This window comes from Martes martes, assembly GCF_963455335.1.
Source record: "Martes martes genome assembly, chromosome: 9".
Taxonomy (NCBI): Eukaryota; Metazoa; Chordata; class Mammalia; order Carnivora; family Mustelidae; genus Martes; species Martes martes.
In genome coordinates, this window is record NC_137896.1 from 33950302 (window position 1) to 33967133 (window position 16832).

The 16832-nt window shown below is 40.9% G+C and overlaps 1 protein-coding gene across 1 annotated transcript in view; it reads left to right on the plus strand.

The window, feature by feature from the left end:
* Positions 1 to 16832, plus strand: part of PLCB4 (phospholipase C beta 4) — a 408965-nt gene that overhangs the window by 373063 nt on the left and 19070 nt on the right. Inside the window, exons 29-32 of the mRNA XM_080813478.1 lie at positions 3728 to 3816; positions 4448 to 4598; positions 7206 to 7255; positions 7390 to 7455. Of these exons, the coding sequence (XP_080669604.1) occupies positions 3728 to 3816; positions 4448 to 4598; positions 7206 to 7255; positions 7390 to 7455 (356 nt within the window). The remainder of the gene's footprint in view (positions 1 to 3727; positions 3817 to 4447; positions 4599 to 7205; positions 7256 to 7389; positions 7456 to 16832) is intronic.

Here is a 16832-nt window from a genome sequence, read left to right on the forward strand (position 1 = left end):
TTGTCGATCTGTCAGGTGGGAATATAGAGGCCATTTTAGGCTGTTAGGCAATAGGCTTGAGCAATGGAACCTCGAGCATGCAAACAGGCTCATTAAGCAACCTACTTCAAAATAACCATAGGCTCTAACTAACCAATGGACTACTCACAACCAGGCACAGTTATCAAAAAAGGCAAAATTCATACGTTCCCATACCTCTTCACTCTGCACTACAACTAAGACCCCTCCCTACCACCTTGTGGCAGAAAGTCCCTCCTTTGCTGTCTGCTGCTACCTTGCAGTGTATTCAATAAACTTCTGTCTCCTTTAAAAACAACAAAAACTAAAACAATAGCAAGAACTTTTTTCTCAGTTACCATTGGTAATCAGATTTGCCACAAACAGGAAGACTTGAGACAACAGAAATGTATTCTCTGACGGTTCTGGAGCCTAGAAGTTTGAAATCCTAGAGTTGGTGGCTCTTGGAGAAATCCTTCCTTTCCTCTTCCTAACTCCTAGTGGTTCCTGGCAGTCCTCAGTGTTCCTAGCATATAGCTATGTTATTCTATTCTCTGTCATCTCCTAGCCTTTTTCTTTTTTTCTCTGTATGACCTCTCCTCGTCTTACAGTGGCACCAATTATTAGATTTGGAGCCTACCCTAACCCAGTGCAATCTCAGTCTTTAATTATATATGCAAAGACCCTATTTGTAAATAAGCTCATGTCCCGAGGTCCCCCAGTAGTCATGAATTTTGAAGGGCAGTATTCAACTTCCTATACCCTCTTAATTCTGCTATAGTTTCCTTGTACTCATTCCTTTCATTAATTATTCTTAAATATTTTAAAGCTTATTAGGAACCAATTTTTTTAGTAATACTCATCAAGTATATAAGTTTCTATCTTATGTATCTAAACTACAAATTGTCTGATAAAAGAAATGACCTCTTTCTATATTAACATATTTCTTGCAAAGTCATCCTTCATAAAAAAAAAAAATTGAAAGTCCATCTAAATATCTAGAAGTAGAGAATAATTTGGTACATAAACTCTATGAAACATTATTCATTCAATAGAAGTTCAGTTTTAGAACTATACAGGTATAACCTAATAATGATAAAAGGAGATTATATAACTTTAAACCATATAAAATATGTCTTCACGTGGAAAACAATGACACAAGAGTATACAAAAAGGGAAGTAGTTTGGTTAGTTTGGAATGATTATGGGTCATTTCACATGTTAAGTTCTTGCTTTCTTGGTTTTATAATCAGCTGGAAGTGATTAAGTGTTATTTGTTATTCCTACTGAAAGGACTACCAGTAACCACTGAAAAATATATATAACCTCCAGGCCTTCAACCTAATTGTATATCACCAAAAAAAAAAAAAAGTGAGTACTTGTTTCCTAACAAGCCAGCCATGTGGACTATCCACTGAGATATTCCAGTGGGAAGCCAAGGCAAAGTGTATCCAGTATGGGTGTATATAGGTAGGGCCTCCCCACCACGGGCAGGGGGCTCAGTGCACACAGTGTGAGTTTCACCTTGTCCTGTAACAGTGTGGACTTGGGCAAGGAGGAGGCATCTGGGAGTCAGAAACAGATGGATTAAAGGTCCTGAGCCAACTCAGTGAGTTTAGCACCAGGGCTAGTGGGGTAGTCAAGCTTTATCTGTCTATATGGGACCCATACCGAATGTCATGGTATCTCCTTTGGAGTCTTCCTACAAAAAGGGAAAGTCGAGCCTCATAACACAAAAGGGAAGCATTGATACTCAGAATGTGGGACATTTTATGGGATACCTGATCTGTGTCCTCAACAAATGCATGCATTATGAAAAATAAATAGTAGCAGGGACTAGTCTAGATTAAAGTAAGTTCAAGAGACTTAGTTATCAGGGACCTTGTATGGGTTTTATAGCTTGATTCAAACAAATTGTCAATAGGGGAAATAATAAGATGGTCCATTTATTATATTCATGGTAAGGAATCACTGCCAGCTTTGTTGAATATAGTGCTGCCACAGTTGGTTCTGAAAGAAAATGCGCTTTTTTTTAGAGACGCATAGAGAAGTAATTAGGAATGAAATGTTATAATGTCTGGAATTGGCCTCAAAATGTGTCAGCAGAGAGAAGAGAGAAAGGAAAAAAGGGAAGGATGACAGATAAAGGAGATGTAGTGGGCTGTTTATAACAGTTAGGGCTTCAACAGTATATGGGGGGTTATTTTAACTTCTGTGTATGCCTGAAAATGTTCATAATTTGGACTTAAAGTAGGTAAATATAGTCTTGGAACTTTAACTTCCAAAAAATGATTATCTGTCATTTTTCCTAAGCAAGATTGAAGAGCTGATTTGGTCACATCCCCCATTACGAGACAAAGAGTTCTTAGGGACCTGAGTGATAACTAGAGTCAGACCTTCTCCTATAGCCCTGGTAGGAGAAAATAAACTGATGCAACTTCTTTGGAGGGCAGCTTGGCAATGCTACGACCAAAAGGACAAATACCCTTACACATCATTCTAACCTCTAGGCATTTATGCTATGGATACTGCAAATGTCTACTCTGAGATTTGACATTCGAGGATCTTCCCTGCAATACCTCTTTATAATAATAAAGAACTGGAAGTAATCTAACAGTCTGTCAATACGGAACACTGTTAAAGAAATGGTAGTCATTCTGAAAATGGAATATTGAAGCAGCCCTTGAAAGTAATATGGTAGACCTACATTACTGATGAACAAGTGTCTCCAAGATATGTGAAGCTTAAAATAAAAAATAGGTGCAGGAAACTGTGAACCCATTTGGAGTTTTGTTTGTTTGTTTTGTTCTTTTTTTAAATAAGGATGCAAGAAATGGTTAACAGTATATACAAAGGGTAGGATTGGCAGGAAAGGAGATTTTTACATTTTATATGTTTGAATGTTTATCATGTACATGCATTATTTTCTATTATAAAAGGAAATATATATTCAACTGATAAAAATTATCTTAAGACTATAATTAGAAGGGTGATTTTACTGGAAGAAATTGATGTACATAGAGTTTTTGAAAATTGTAAATTATGTACTGTTTTAAGGTAATGAGCATATTACCTCTGTAGTATTGGTAAATAATGCAAAATTACATGAGATTCTACTGAAAAGTACTTGGAACTCTGCAATGACATTATGTAAAATATGAAATTTTACCATTTTTAAGGTGTAGCTGAGACGATGCTGGAGAAATACTTCATTTTAACTACAATGGAACCAAAACTGGCTTTAAATATGTATTAGCCTTCTTACCTAAAAATAAGACTTAGATACCAGTGGTGTCTACTATGTTCCAAGCACTTTTTACAGTTATCATCTCATTGAATACTCATCATATCCCTTCAGAGTGGGAGGTATCAGCCCTAATTTTCAGATGAAGAAACTGAGCTGGAGACATGAATCAACCTGCTTATAAGTAAATAGTCAAGAACTCAAGGGAATTCACTTGGCCCACCCTGCCACACTGTCATCTTTATTTGGGCAAAAACCAAAGAGAAAATAGGAGAAAGTCATCTGGCTTTTGTCCTTGCCCTTATTTCTTATTTTCTATAACTGCTGTGCTTTCCTAATTCTGTCTTGTGTCGTAGGTGAGGGTACTTAACAGAAGACTTAACAGGGGTCTAGGATTATGAATTGTTCATTAGCTGAATTTTCCTGTGTGTGTACGGTAAAACAGAGAATCAACAGCCCCTTGACTTTTTTTTTTTTTTTTTTCAGATATCGTAGATGCTTTATCAGATCCAAAGAAATTTCTTTCCATTACGGAAAAGAGAGCAGACCAAATGAGAGCTATGGGCATTGAAACTGTAAGTAGCAATGGTTGACTAAGGACAGCCAAGTTGGGGAAGTTCAGTGGTCAGCGATTATAAGAGCAAGACAAAGTGATAAATTCAGAGACCAAACTTGAAGAGTGTTTTTGAAATTACACTTATTAATTCAACAAAATATTTTCAAAGGTCTGTAAATGCGTAGCATATTTAATAAATAAAATGGAAAACATTTACTAAATAAAATGGAAATCCATAATGCTTTTAGGAATGTTTCAGATACAGGATACTTTTGTGATACACTAGAATACCGGCTAACCCAAGTCAGTAAATTGGTGAAATTGACGTGTGTGTGTCTCTGTTGCTTACCAGTCCTGCATCCAACCTCCCCCATTGTTGTGCACACTTGTCTTGTTTGTGCCTTTGTTTTTAAAGCTCCCTTTACCATACCCTGCTTGTAAAAGAGTGGCGTTTTTTTTCCTTGGCTTCATCCTTTGCCTCAAGCCTGAGAAAACCATGTAATCTTTCTCCTGCCAGGCAATGATCCATTAAGAGAGTTGTAGGGGAGATGCTGAGTGATTCAAACTGGATTCAGTAAAAGAGAGAAAGGGCAAGACAGTTGAAAGCAAGGTGGCATTTGCGTAGGTTAACACAAACATTTCTGCTCCAGAGTGACATAGCAGATGTGCCCAGTGATACTTCTAAGAATGACAAGAAAGGAAAAGCCAACACTGCCAAAGCAAACGTGACCCCACAGAGCAGCTCTGAGCTCAGACCAACCACCACGGCGGCCCTGGGATCTGGCGTGGAAGCGAAGAAAGGTAAAGGGGAGGGGTTAGGGCTCCTTCTCTGTTCTGGCAATTTTAGACTCTTTTTGAATAGCCTTCTATGAGGGTATTTAGAATTGCTAATTTTTCCAATTTTCATTGCCCTGTAAAACTCAAGAGCAGCATGTTTTCTTGTAGATTGGACAAACTCCTTAATTTCCCTGAGTGTTTAACAGGAAGTCAACCTTTGTCTCATCTACTAGATCCCTTCAACTTAGGGCCCTGGGTACCATATCCATGGTTTTAGAAAGGGTTTAGACTCCCTAATGAAAAGAACTTCCACGTAGTGAACTTCGCTAAGTCATCCCCACACTCTCCTGGATACCCCTGTGGTCACTCATCTGGACAGGCAGTGGGCTCATGAACCAACAGAATCATCATGGTTCATATATTTCTAGATTCCCTTCTTGACAGGTTGCCCCCATGAGTAGATACACAGCATCCATGATTATTTGTAAAATTATCAGATGGTCATTTGAAGGCCAATTCTGTATAGTTTCCTATGGGTGAAACAAAATATCCTAAGAGCTGTCACTGCAAGGAATGATTGGTCCCACGTGCTAACATTCAGCTAGTAGGTAGGGCCACAACCATATTCCTCATTTAAAATTAGCTTCCATGCTGACTTATTTGATTTTCTTTTTAATTTTAAGAATAAGGAATTAAAACTAAACTCTGAGTTGACCTCCAAAAGGTGGCTTGAGAGCAAACAAGTTCTTTTTGAGCTTTGTTGATAAGAACAAAAACTTGACATAGTGAAACTTGAATTAACTACAATCTTTGGAGCCCAAAGTTTTACTTAACCCTGCCCTTAACCAGGGAAGCTTGTAGAACTACACTGGCCAGGGGAGCAGCCACTAGCCACGTGTGGCTCTATAAATTTCAACGTTAAAATGAGCATTTGAACTCTTTATTTGCACTATTCACAGTTCAGGTGCCCAGAGTCACACATAGCTTGTGGCTCTCCATTGGACAGGCCCCACATAGAACCCTGCCAAGGTCACCAAAAGTTCTGTTAGACACACTTCTGTAGGCCCACAGAGGGAACTAAGCACGTACCAATTCCTGTTGTGCATGCAAAGTGTGGGTGTTTCCTAGATAACATCATTTATAGGAACTAAAATTTTTACAAGTTATTTCTGTCTTTCCCCAAAAAATGTAAAACCAAGTTCATGTTTGCGTAGGTTCCCATTAATCAAGATTTACTTTAACCAAGACCAAAAGGGAAGTCTCCTTGGACTGGTTTCAGTCTTAATATTTGTTAGCTCTCTGGAGGACCTTGCACGCACCCCAGTCCTCTGTTCATTTTACAGGCAAGATTCACATCTCTGCCCTATAGTGCCCTCTTGCTCTTGGAGTAAAGCAGGGAGTTGCCTTGTGACATCAGGCGTAGGAGATGAGAGAACAGCCCCAGGTTCTCTGGACGCCCCTATCATAGATGGTATAGATCCCAGGACCGATTTCTCTTAGCCCTAACTCCCTTTCCCACCTTCCTACCCCCACACTGGCTGTGCACCTCCCCTTAAAATGAACAAAACTAAAAAACAAGAGCCTGGGACTCAAGGCCTCTCTTTCTTGATTATCTCATCCCTCGCTTTTTGGAGTCTAATGGAATTCAATTAGAGTACAAAACACACATTCCTCTTAATTTGTAAGATGAAAAATCTGCAGTCAAACAGAAAATGTTTGGGGATTCTCCGACAACTCCAGTTGCCATGACAACATCTGGCCTAGCATCCCTCCAGTAGCAGGATAATGGAGTATGTGACTCCGGGTCCTCATGACAACATCCTGTTATACCACAGTTTAATTCCAGGATTCCCTGTGTGTTGAAGGCATGGCAGTGCTCAATAGCCTATTGCTTAAAAATTACATTTGATCAAAGCAGCTGAGAAAAAAAAAAAAAGTTTTGTTCTTTGATGACGATGAAGAGGGAGGTAGTTGACTGGGATGATAGCCCCTGAAATACAAAGAGTAAAGTAACATTCACAGATGCTGCAGTGCCTGATCTGATATCCTTTGTGGGCTTAGCACCCCCTGCCTCCAGCTGCTCTGTGTATTGGCTGATTGCAAATCACAGCTGCCACATTCTCAGAGGATTGCCCTCAGACTGTGGGAGTTCCCTTGCCTGGAAATGCCTGGAACGTTTTGTACAGTCTCTGAAGCCACTGGCTGGCTGTTCTGGGGGATGAAAGCCCAGTCTCGTACCTCAAGGTCCGGCAACTTTGGACGGCCATTTATACTTAAGTGCCCCTGGCAGGATCAGGTTGGATTTTGGCCGGAAGTGCCCCCTGCCTACTTCCTCTGCCCTATTCTGCTTGTCTCACTCCTGGGGTTTCTCCTGAGAGCCTTCCCTCAGTAAGTCACATGCACCCAGAACTCCAGCTCAGGCTTTGCTTGTAAGGAACCTGACCGAAGACAGTAAGCCTGCCAGTGAAGTGCCTAGTTAATTGCTTTGTAATAAGAAATGAAGATGTTTATGTCCATAACCTTACATGTAAAGCTGCTTCAAAGTCTTTAGATGAGATTTCAAAATGGTGAATTTTGTGTTATCTGTTACTCTAATTTTTAATACACACAGTGATTTAATTTTTTTTTAAGGTATCGAACTTATCCCTCAAGTGAGGATAGAAGATTTAAAGCAGATGAAGGTAAAATGGCTCACTCATTTCACAAGCACTCTTGTGTGACACATATTGGTGACACTGATATATTTTTGTTTCTCACCAGATGTATTCATCGTGGCTGCAAAACACTGATTCGGCTCTCTTTGTTTCTTCCACAGGCTTACCTGAAGCACTTAAAGAAACAACAGAAGGAGCTAAATTCTTTAAAGAAGAAACACGCAAAGGTAGGGTGTGTTGAATGTGCGTACATAGGTATGTGTGTACGATTTTTCTTGCTTTCTTGTTTTCTACTTTTTGCTCTCTGATGAAAACCTCAAGCTGTTATTCTGTGGAGTGGACCAGTGGACACTTCACAGGCAAAACCATGGCTTAGAAACTGACCCCAGCCAATTGGACGGTAGTACCTTCATTTTCACTGATTGGCAAATGAAATTTGCCAATGAATTTGGCAATTTGGAAATTTGCCAATGAAATTGGCCGTCACTGATTTGTAATCTGTATTTCTAACAGTTCTTTCAAAAGCGTAACAAAGCTTCGCCCATTTCAAAATCGTTTAGTAGTCGGACTTTATCTAAAATAGTGGGCCATCACCAGACTCTGGAAGACCAGCTCATAGTCTCAGTTAGCCTAGAGGCACCCAGAGCCCCTGGCTTGCGAGTCATTTGCCACACACAGTGCACAGAGGGGGGGTACTAGCCAGCTCTGAACCTCTCACCCACGGCTCCAGGAGAAGGGGACACTTCTCACTTTCCCCATTATGTAAACTCTGCTCAGTGGCCTACTTCTGAAATAGAGTTGTTTTTCCTTTTTGCCCATAAAGAAGAGGGTTTTTTTGACAGTGACTGTGAGAAATTCTGAGAGTTGGTGGCAAATTCAAGAGAAGAGCAGCAGCTGGCCTCAGGAGTTCTCATGTGGGTTGGAAACTTCACCACACTCAGGCATCATCTTGCTCCCCGTCACTCCTCACAGGGAAAGGAGGAGAACATAATTCCTCTTTCCTTCCCAAGATGGATCACAACAACCCCCTGGAGCTAGAAGGGTAACGTGTGGGTTCATCCGTGCAGGGCAACGGGAGCAAGGGAAACTCAATTTCTTACAGGACTTCAGAGTTCTTTTTAAACTGATTTTGCATTCCACTTCTCTGTACTCTGACTCAGTCCTCAAACTAAGGCATGTCCTACAGAGCCAGACTTGAGTGACGTTATCTCTGAATCACTCCAGATATTAGACTGTTGGGCTCATGGACTCCATTTTAAGTCTGTGCTCCTTTGAGAAATTCAACCTAATCGAGGCCTCATAATATCCCCTGTGTTATTGAACTGATAGCTCAGTGGGTTTGCTGATCTAGAGGTCACTCTGTATACTCTTTACTCCTAAATGTCATGAATAAGTCCATTTAATAGAATTCCTTTCTATTGCCCATAGGGGGCTCTTGCCATAGATTTTTAGAAGTGTGGGACTATTGGAGACAGAGCTGCTTAAAGCAGTGCTTTCGATTTTGTTGGCCATTGGCAACAACCTAGAATATGGAAAGGCAACAGGAAAGAGGGAGAAAAGGCAACTTACCTGACTTTGGTGATAGGGATGGACTTGGTACCCACATCATAAGACAGTGTCCCCCAGATCTTCCTTCCATTCAGTTTGGATCTCTGTCACTGAGGCAGGCATATCCGTGGCCTGTGGGCTCCATGGAAACTTCCAACTTTTGACCTCACCCTCATTAAATATTTCCCTGAGGCACGACCAGGAAACATATACTGTGACCAACAATAAAAATAAGGAGTATAGTGGCTGGAATTTTTGCCTTCTCAGTATTTTCCAGATGCTGGGCTCATTGCTTTATATTTATTGTTCCATTTAATACTCTCCACCCTAGAAGGCAAATTCTACTTAAGTCTCCATTTTGCATGTGTAATTAGGAAGTTAATGATTAGGGAGGTTAAGCAGTTGAGCTACTCACTCCACATTGGAAAGCTGCAGAGCCAAAATTTTAACCCAAACCACCTGAGTCTAGCACCCATACACTTACTGCATTATTCTGTGAAGGACATCATATGCCTTGTTGCATCAAGTGCAGGGGTAGCCCACGGAATGTTAGGAACATCCCCATCTAGGCTGGAAGGTGTCCGTACACTCATTATCTGTACAGCTGCTAAGGTCCTCAATTCTTGAGAATGTGACCTACCTACCACAGAGCGAGTTATCTGTTGATTTCCTCCTCTGGACCTTTGAGTCCAAGCTCACTCAGGTCAGCAAACAGGACCATCTGCTTTATCGGAAAAGTGGCAAAGGAAGATGATGTCGACATCAGCTTGGGCCGCTGTAACAAACTGGCATGGACCAGGTGGCTTAACTAACAGACATTTACTTCTTAGGGTCTGGAGGCTGGATGTCCCCAGGTCAAGGTGCCGCAGGTTCCATGCCCCATGAGAGCCCCCTTCCTGAACTTCAAAGAGCCTCCTTGCTATGTCCTCACATGGTGGAAAGAACTATCATTTCTCTCATGTCTCTTCTTCTAAGGGAACTGATCCCATCTCTGAGGACTCTACCCTCATGACCCAGTCACCCCCCCAAGGCCCCGCCCCCAAATTCCATCACATTGGGAATGAGGGCTTCAACATAGGAATTCAGAGGGGGAATAGAAACATTCAGTCCATTAATAGGTGGAAAATTATTATTCTGTGATACATTTAAGCTGGCCTTGGTAGATCTTCCCCCTGCCCCCTGACACCACTGTACTTCATTCAGCCAATCCCATTTCTTCACACTTGTTGGCAGGGACATCTCCATGTTGCTTAATAACCAATAGATCCCAGATGGCTGAGGGAATCTGTGTTGCTTTCCTTTGTAGAAAACAAACGAGCTTCTTGGAGTCCCATATTATATAGTAGAACCAATACCTAAAAGGAGATTTTAAATCTCCCTAAATCCAACTATCTGCATTTGTGTGGACTTACAGAACCGCTTTAGTGTGCATTCTTGGAGGAAGTGTTCAAAATTCCTTAGGTCGAACAACTGAGAAAATTGCCCTGATAAGATATGTTGTGCTTGCCTGTTCCTTTCCAGAGAGCTTTCCAGGAGTATTTCTGAGCAGGGCAATGCATTTCATAGCTTCTTTTTCATACCTTCATGCACTGCAGAAGTTCCCAATACAACTGTGTGATTATGAGCTTACAAATGAATCCCTTCTCCCACATTAAATACACAGGGGACCTGCTTTATTCAGATAGCTTTGGCAGTATAATTTATGAATTCTGAATTCTGTGGTGTTTTGTAGGGTTTTTTCCTCTTTTTTTTTTTAAATTCAATTAGCATCTAGCATATTATTAGTTTCAGAGGTCAGTGATTCACCAGTTGCATACAATACCCAGTGCTCATTACATCATGTGTCCTCCTTAATGCCTATCGGTCAGTTACCCCATCCTCCCACTGACCTCCCCTCCAGCAGTGCTCAGTTCGTTTCCTGTAGTTAAGAGTCTCATGATTTGTCTCCCTCTCTTTCTGTCTTATTTTTTCCCCTATCTTCCTCTATGATCCTGTTTTGTTTCTTAAATTCCACATGGGTGAAATCATATGATACTTGTCTTTCTCTGATCAATTTATTTTGCTTAGCATAATACCTTCTAGTTCTACCCACATTGTTGCAAATGTAAGATTTCATGTTTTGATGGCTGAGTAATATTCCATTTTATAAACACACACACACACACACACACACACACACACACACACATATATATCTATAGACCACATCTTCTTTATCCATTCATTTCTCAATGAACATCTGGGCTCTTTTTATAGCTTAGCTGTTGTGGATGTTGCCTCTGTAAACATTGGGGTGCAGGTGCCCCTTTGGATCACTATGTTTGTATTCTTTGGGTAAATACCTAGGAGTGTAATTGCTGTGTCGTAGGGTAGCTCTGTATAATAAGACTACTAATAAGGCTAACATTTATTTAGTGCCAGTTTTGTGTTACACATTTGGAGGGGTCACAGAAGGAGAGAGAGGAGAGAATCTTAAGTAGGCTCCATACCCAGTGCAGAGCCCAACTAGGGGCTCAGTCCCACGGCCTTGAGATCATGACCTGAGCTGAAATCAAGAGTTAGACACTTAACTGACTGAGCCACCCAGGCACCCTTGTGTTACACATTTTATGTGCATTCGCAACTCCTCACAATATCCCTGAAGCCTAAGTAACACTGTCCACATTCTAAAAACAAATAAAATGAAATTCAAAGAGGTGAGTCCCTTATCTCCAGCCATATAACTAGTTAATGCTGATTACGGGCCTCATTTGCTTACATCTAACCCACACCTTTTACAACTCACCACATTATCACCATTTATTAAAAATGCATTTCATCTATTTTAACTAAGGGTTTCACAAATAATTTCAAATAATTATTTGAAATTAAGCTTCCTGTCTATACACTTTCTATAATTTCTCAGTCTACAGTATCTCCCTAATACTTGCCATGGTCTCATCTGAACTGTCTTCTAAGATGAAGGATTTACAGGAATGTTGGAGCCACAAAGTCACATTACAAAGTTGGGGGGGGGGTGGAGAGAGTGGATGCAGAGAGAGCATGAGTTGTGGCCATTTTTGTAAACCTTCTACTGACCATTTGTAAGGTGAGATGATTTATGCTTTAAAGAACACAGCTTGGGGAACCTGAGTGGCTCAGTGGGTTAAAGCCTCTGCCTTCGGCTCAGGTCATGATCCCAGGGTCCTGGAATCGAGCCCCACATCAGGCTCTCTATTCCATGGAGAACCTGCTTCCTCCTCTCTCTCTCTGCCTGCCCCTCTGCCTACTTGTGATCTCTGTTTGTCAAAATAAATAAATAAAATCTTAAAAAAAAAAAAAAAGAACACAGCTTGACTAAACCACCTAGCTTTTAAATGGTGGAGTTAGGATGTGAATCAAAATTCTGACTCCAGAACTCAAGATTTTTTTTTTTTTTTAGCATAGTGGACATACAATATTCAGTTAGTTCCAGGTGTGCAATGTAGGGATCTGACAAGTTTGTGCACTGTGCTGTGCTCACCACACAAGTGTGGCTGCATCCATCACCATATGATGCTGTTACAGTAGCATTGACTGTATTCCTTATGTTGTACTTCTTATTCATGTGACCCACTCATTCCATAACTGGAAGCCTGTATTTCCCACTCCCCTTTGCCCATTTTTCCCATCTTGCCCATCTCCCAACTCCCTTCTCCTCTGGCAGCCATAAGTCTGTATTTATAGGTCTGATTCTGCTTTTTGTTTGTTTCTTCATTTGGTTTTGGTGTTGTTTAGATCCCACATATGAGTGAAATCATTTGGTATTTGTATTTCTCTGAGTTACTTCATTTACCATAATACCCTCTGTATCCATCCATGTTGTTGCAAATGGCATGATCTCATCCTTTTAATGGCTGCATAATATTCCAGTGTGTGTGTGTATGTGTGTGTGTGTGTGTGTGTACACACACAATTTCTTTATCCGTGTGTCTATCAGTGGACACATGCATTGCTTCCACAACCTGGCTATTGTAATTCCAAAGGTCCATATATATTTTGGAATTAGTGTTTTCGCACACCCAGTAGTGAAATTCACACTCCTAACCACTCTACTGCGTTATCTCTGAGTACTCCCACATTGATTTTTATTCCTTACATCTTCTTGATGGCCTTAGTAAAAGGTTTTTAAAACCAGTCATGATTCTCTTGGGGCACAGATATCTTGGCCTCCTTTGGGACTGCTTTTTCAACATATGATCCTTGGACCAAGAAGTGGAAGCTTTGTAAAAACTGCATATTCTTGCATCTGAAACTTAGTTATCATCTCCAAGAAGAGGTCTAGGAGAAAAATTTAAGCACCTCTCCTGCACACATTACATTTTGAGAATTGTTTCTTTAGGAATATAACCTGGTACTCTATTATGTCCCTTGATCCCTTAGTGGAAGTCCCCCTAATTTCCTGCAAGCTGAGGATGAGGCCTCCTTACAAAAACAGATTTTGACCTATTGTCAAGCACTAATGAGAATAAATGCTCCCAACCTTTCTGTGAAACAACACCTTACAACCCCCTTTTAACAATTTTGGAGCCCCCTAACATGGGGCTAAGATTTGCCACCCTGAGGCCTTGGGTTATAAAGTAACCTACTGAGGAGGGAACCTGGCTCAGGCAGTCTGCTCCCAACCACAGCATCCATACATCAACCTTGGCAGTTGGCAACTAAGAGCAGAGACTCCTGCCTAGTCCATATTAGGACTGTAGGGCACTCTCAGCTCTCAGACATTAGCCTAGCTAAGTAATGCCACTTCTTAGAACTAAAGAGAATCCAAGAGCTAAATCCCAGTGGCTTAAGACACAACTGTAATATGCAAAAGAAATCTTCTTTTCCAACTTGAAGGTTAGCTATAGGATGGAGGAGGATTTGTGGTGTATGAGGATCTGCCTTCTGCAAGAGGGACACAGAAATAGGTGTGTGAGCTGCTTTTAGGACACCAAGCAGAAAAGTTAGGGACAGTGGCCATGTGAGCCCCAAATGAGATCAGGATGCTAGTTAACATGCCTCGGACAGTTGGCCATGGTCATTGGCCATTGCTTTTGACCCTGTGAGTGCAGCTGGCAATCCGACTTCTCTGTGTTTCTCACTTTCTAGAACTAGCTCTCTAATTTGAAATGGAAACTAGGGGGAATGATTGTCAAGTGTCCATTAGATGAGAGAGAGCAAAAGCAGAACTAAATAACAGTCATCTCCTCTAATGCATGAGTCACTAGAGTCCAGAACTGGGGCTTCTTTCAGTAAGAAATGGGCATACTGTTCAACTGTCTGATGTGGTCAGATCCTTAGAGCAAAGTTGGCTAAGTATCCCCAGTAACATGTTAGAAGAATAATTACAACTTAAATGCCTATAGGGACTAAGCAAGTAAATGAAGGCAGTTGGTCAGACAGAGGAAAAGAGCATTCATTCCCACCCAAAAGGCTAATCAGACTTAGCTCCCCACCATCGGTGCCTTGAGAGTCAATGGGCCAGCTTCATTCTCGAAAGGGGGCTCCTAAAATATGAAATCTTATATGAACTTCTGCATCTTTAAATATTAGTCCTAATTCAGTCTTCTCTCAAAACATCATGTAGAGCGGGGAGAAATCTCACATTTGTAGGCAGAATGCATCCCTGGGGCCAACGGTTTGCAGGATCACCAGCAGATGAGTCAAATGAAATGCCTGAGAAACCGACTAACATGTGACATTCAGTAAATCTAGTCGTGGAAAATTTGTTCTTTGCTCTGCAAGCAATTTAGCTGATAACATCAAGACTGCTCTTAAACTTGTCAATTGTAATTAGCGGTAAGACCGCAGTGCCAGACCCACAACTCTGTTAGGAAGAGACACAGCAACCACCCACAGAAGCAGCTTACCAGTGACCTCAGAATTTCATGCTGAGCAAACATGACTTAATCCAGTTTTTCAGCAATATCTGTGGTACAGTCATTCACGCCCACTGCCCCATCAGTCACAAGAATGAATTGCACCAGAAGTCTGTCCCACAAGAAGATGAATTTGCTCTTCACTCCAATAAGAAACCTATAAATCTTGCTAAGAGCTGTATATGTATTCTCCCCAAAAATATCCCAACTAAGATTGATTTTCCAGTCAACATGTCTAATTTTGGTACTCTTGACCTGAATGAATGAAAAAAAAAATTACGCCCCTTCGATAGTGTCTCATGATTTAATTAAGGACCAAGGAATAAAACCAATGATAGACTTTTTCTGAGTTAAAATGGACTGAGAGACCATTTCCCGGCTCTTCTCTTCTACACTTCAGGAAGCTGAGGCTTCACCACCATCACATAATTAGGATCCCGTTCCTTCGTGAAAGGAAAAGTGGTATCTGGAAACAGAAACACAGAGATAATTTTTCAAGACCAACTTTGTTATTTGTATGAACAGTAATCGTTTTGATTCCATGTGCTTCTAATTTTCCATACTTCTTTTTTAAAGATTGTATTCATTTGAGAGAGAAAGCACAAGCAGGGAGAGGGGCAAAGGGAGAGGGAGAAGCAGGCTCTTCGCTGAGCAGGGAGCCCGATGCGAGACTTGATCCCAGGACCCCGGGATCATGACCTGAGCGGAAGGCAAATGGTTAACCTACAGAGCCACCTAGGTGCCCCCTTATTTTCCATATTACTCCTGCATGCATTAGGTAACTTTGCAGCTCATAACCAACCCATGAATGAGGTTGGGCAAATGGCTGTTGTTCAGTTTTCTAAGAAAGAAGGTGAGGGCTGCAAAGATTTATATAAGTTGTACAAGGCCACTTGGCTAATTATTGACTGAACTAAGACCAGAATTACTGACTGCTGTTTTCCCTTGGCTTTTTTTGTTTTCCATTTGAACAACAAATATTTAATGAGTACCTGCTATGAACCAAGTTTTGTGCCATGTATTGCTGAACAAAGACTTGTGTTGCCTTCGTAGAACCTGTCTTACCTACTGGAATCCATCATGAATGCCTTTTGTCACAAACAGCCTCATTCCTCATCTCTAATTGGGTTAATAAGATTCACCAGAATATTTCCTTAAGAAATTGTCTGTCACTGTACTTCGAAGCCTCAAAATCCTCTCCTTTTCTTGTGCTGCACTGGGCTATTTAAAGAACGACCCTCTCCACCCTCCCTTTGGTACTTGCAAGAAACAGGAAAGCAGAAAGATTATTCTAATCTGTTTGAATCTGCACTTGCAGAGTTCCTTATTTATTTGCCCAGGAAAATTAACACATGTGCTGGGCAGGCGTGATGCCTTTAAATCTTAAAAGGAAGACTATTAGTAAGGCATTTTAGTGGGTTCATTGTTGTCCACAGCAATGCAAGAGTAGTTAAATCCATTCAAATAAGGAGACCTTAACATGTTGATTTCCTGAGGGGGCTGGTTCAGTGGAAAGGGAACGTTGATTGATTTAATCATTCTGCTTGTTCTCCTTTATCCCAAGTCAATCTCTGTATCTTATCATAGATATTGAATAATATAAACATGTTACTATATTTTGAATAAGGTGTAACAGGCATTTGAAATATTACTATATTTACTTTTAGTCCTAACAACCTTGTGACTTCGATATCTCTATCCCAGTTACAAAGATGAACAGACCAAGAGGCTAGATGAGTTTCCCTAGGACTTAAGCCTGAAGAACCCATGTCCTTAACCCAATCTACCACACTGCAAAAGCCCTGGCTGAAATGTGTTGATAACACAAAGCTCACACATATTGGGAACGGGGCTAGATTTATGAGATGTTCCAACCACAAATTAAGGAAGATACAGTTACATATGATTCCCTGATCCCAAATCCACAGCAACCTTGGACCACTCTCTTGTCCCTGTTGTCAGTTCCTGTCCTGAGGATCTTCCCCACCCAGCACTTGTCTTCTCCAAGTCTTCTTCCCACAAAGGCATGATGGGGATTTGAAGTCAGCTGACAGTGACAACCCTACTAGTAATTCTTACCATTTGGTGATGGTATTTAAGATCTTCCAAAAATATGTTGGGTATTTAGAAGCCATATCACATGTGAATAGTTACACTTCGCATGTGAAATAGAGAAG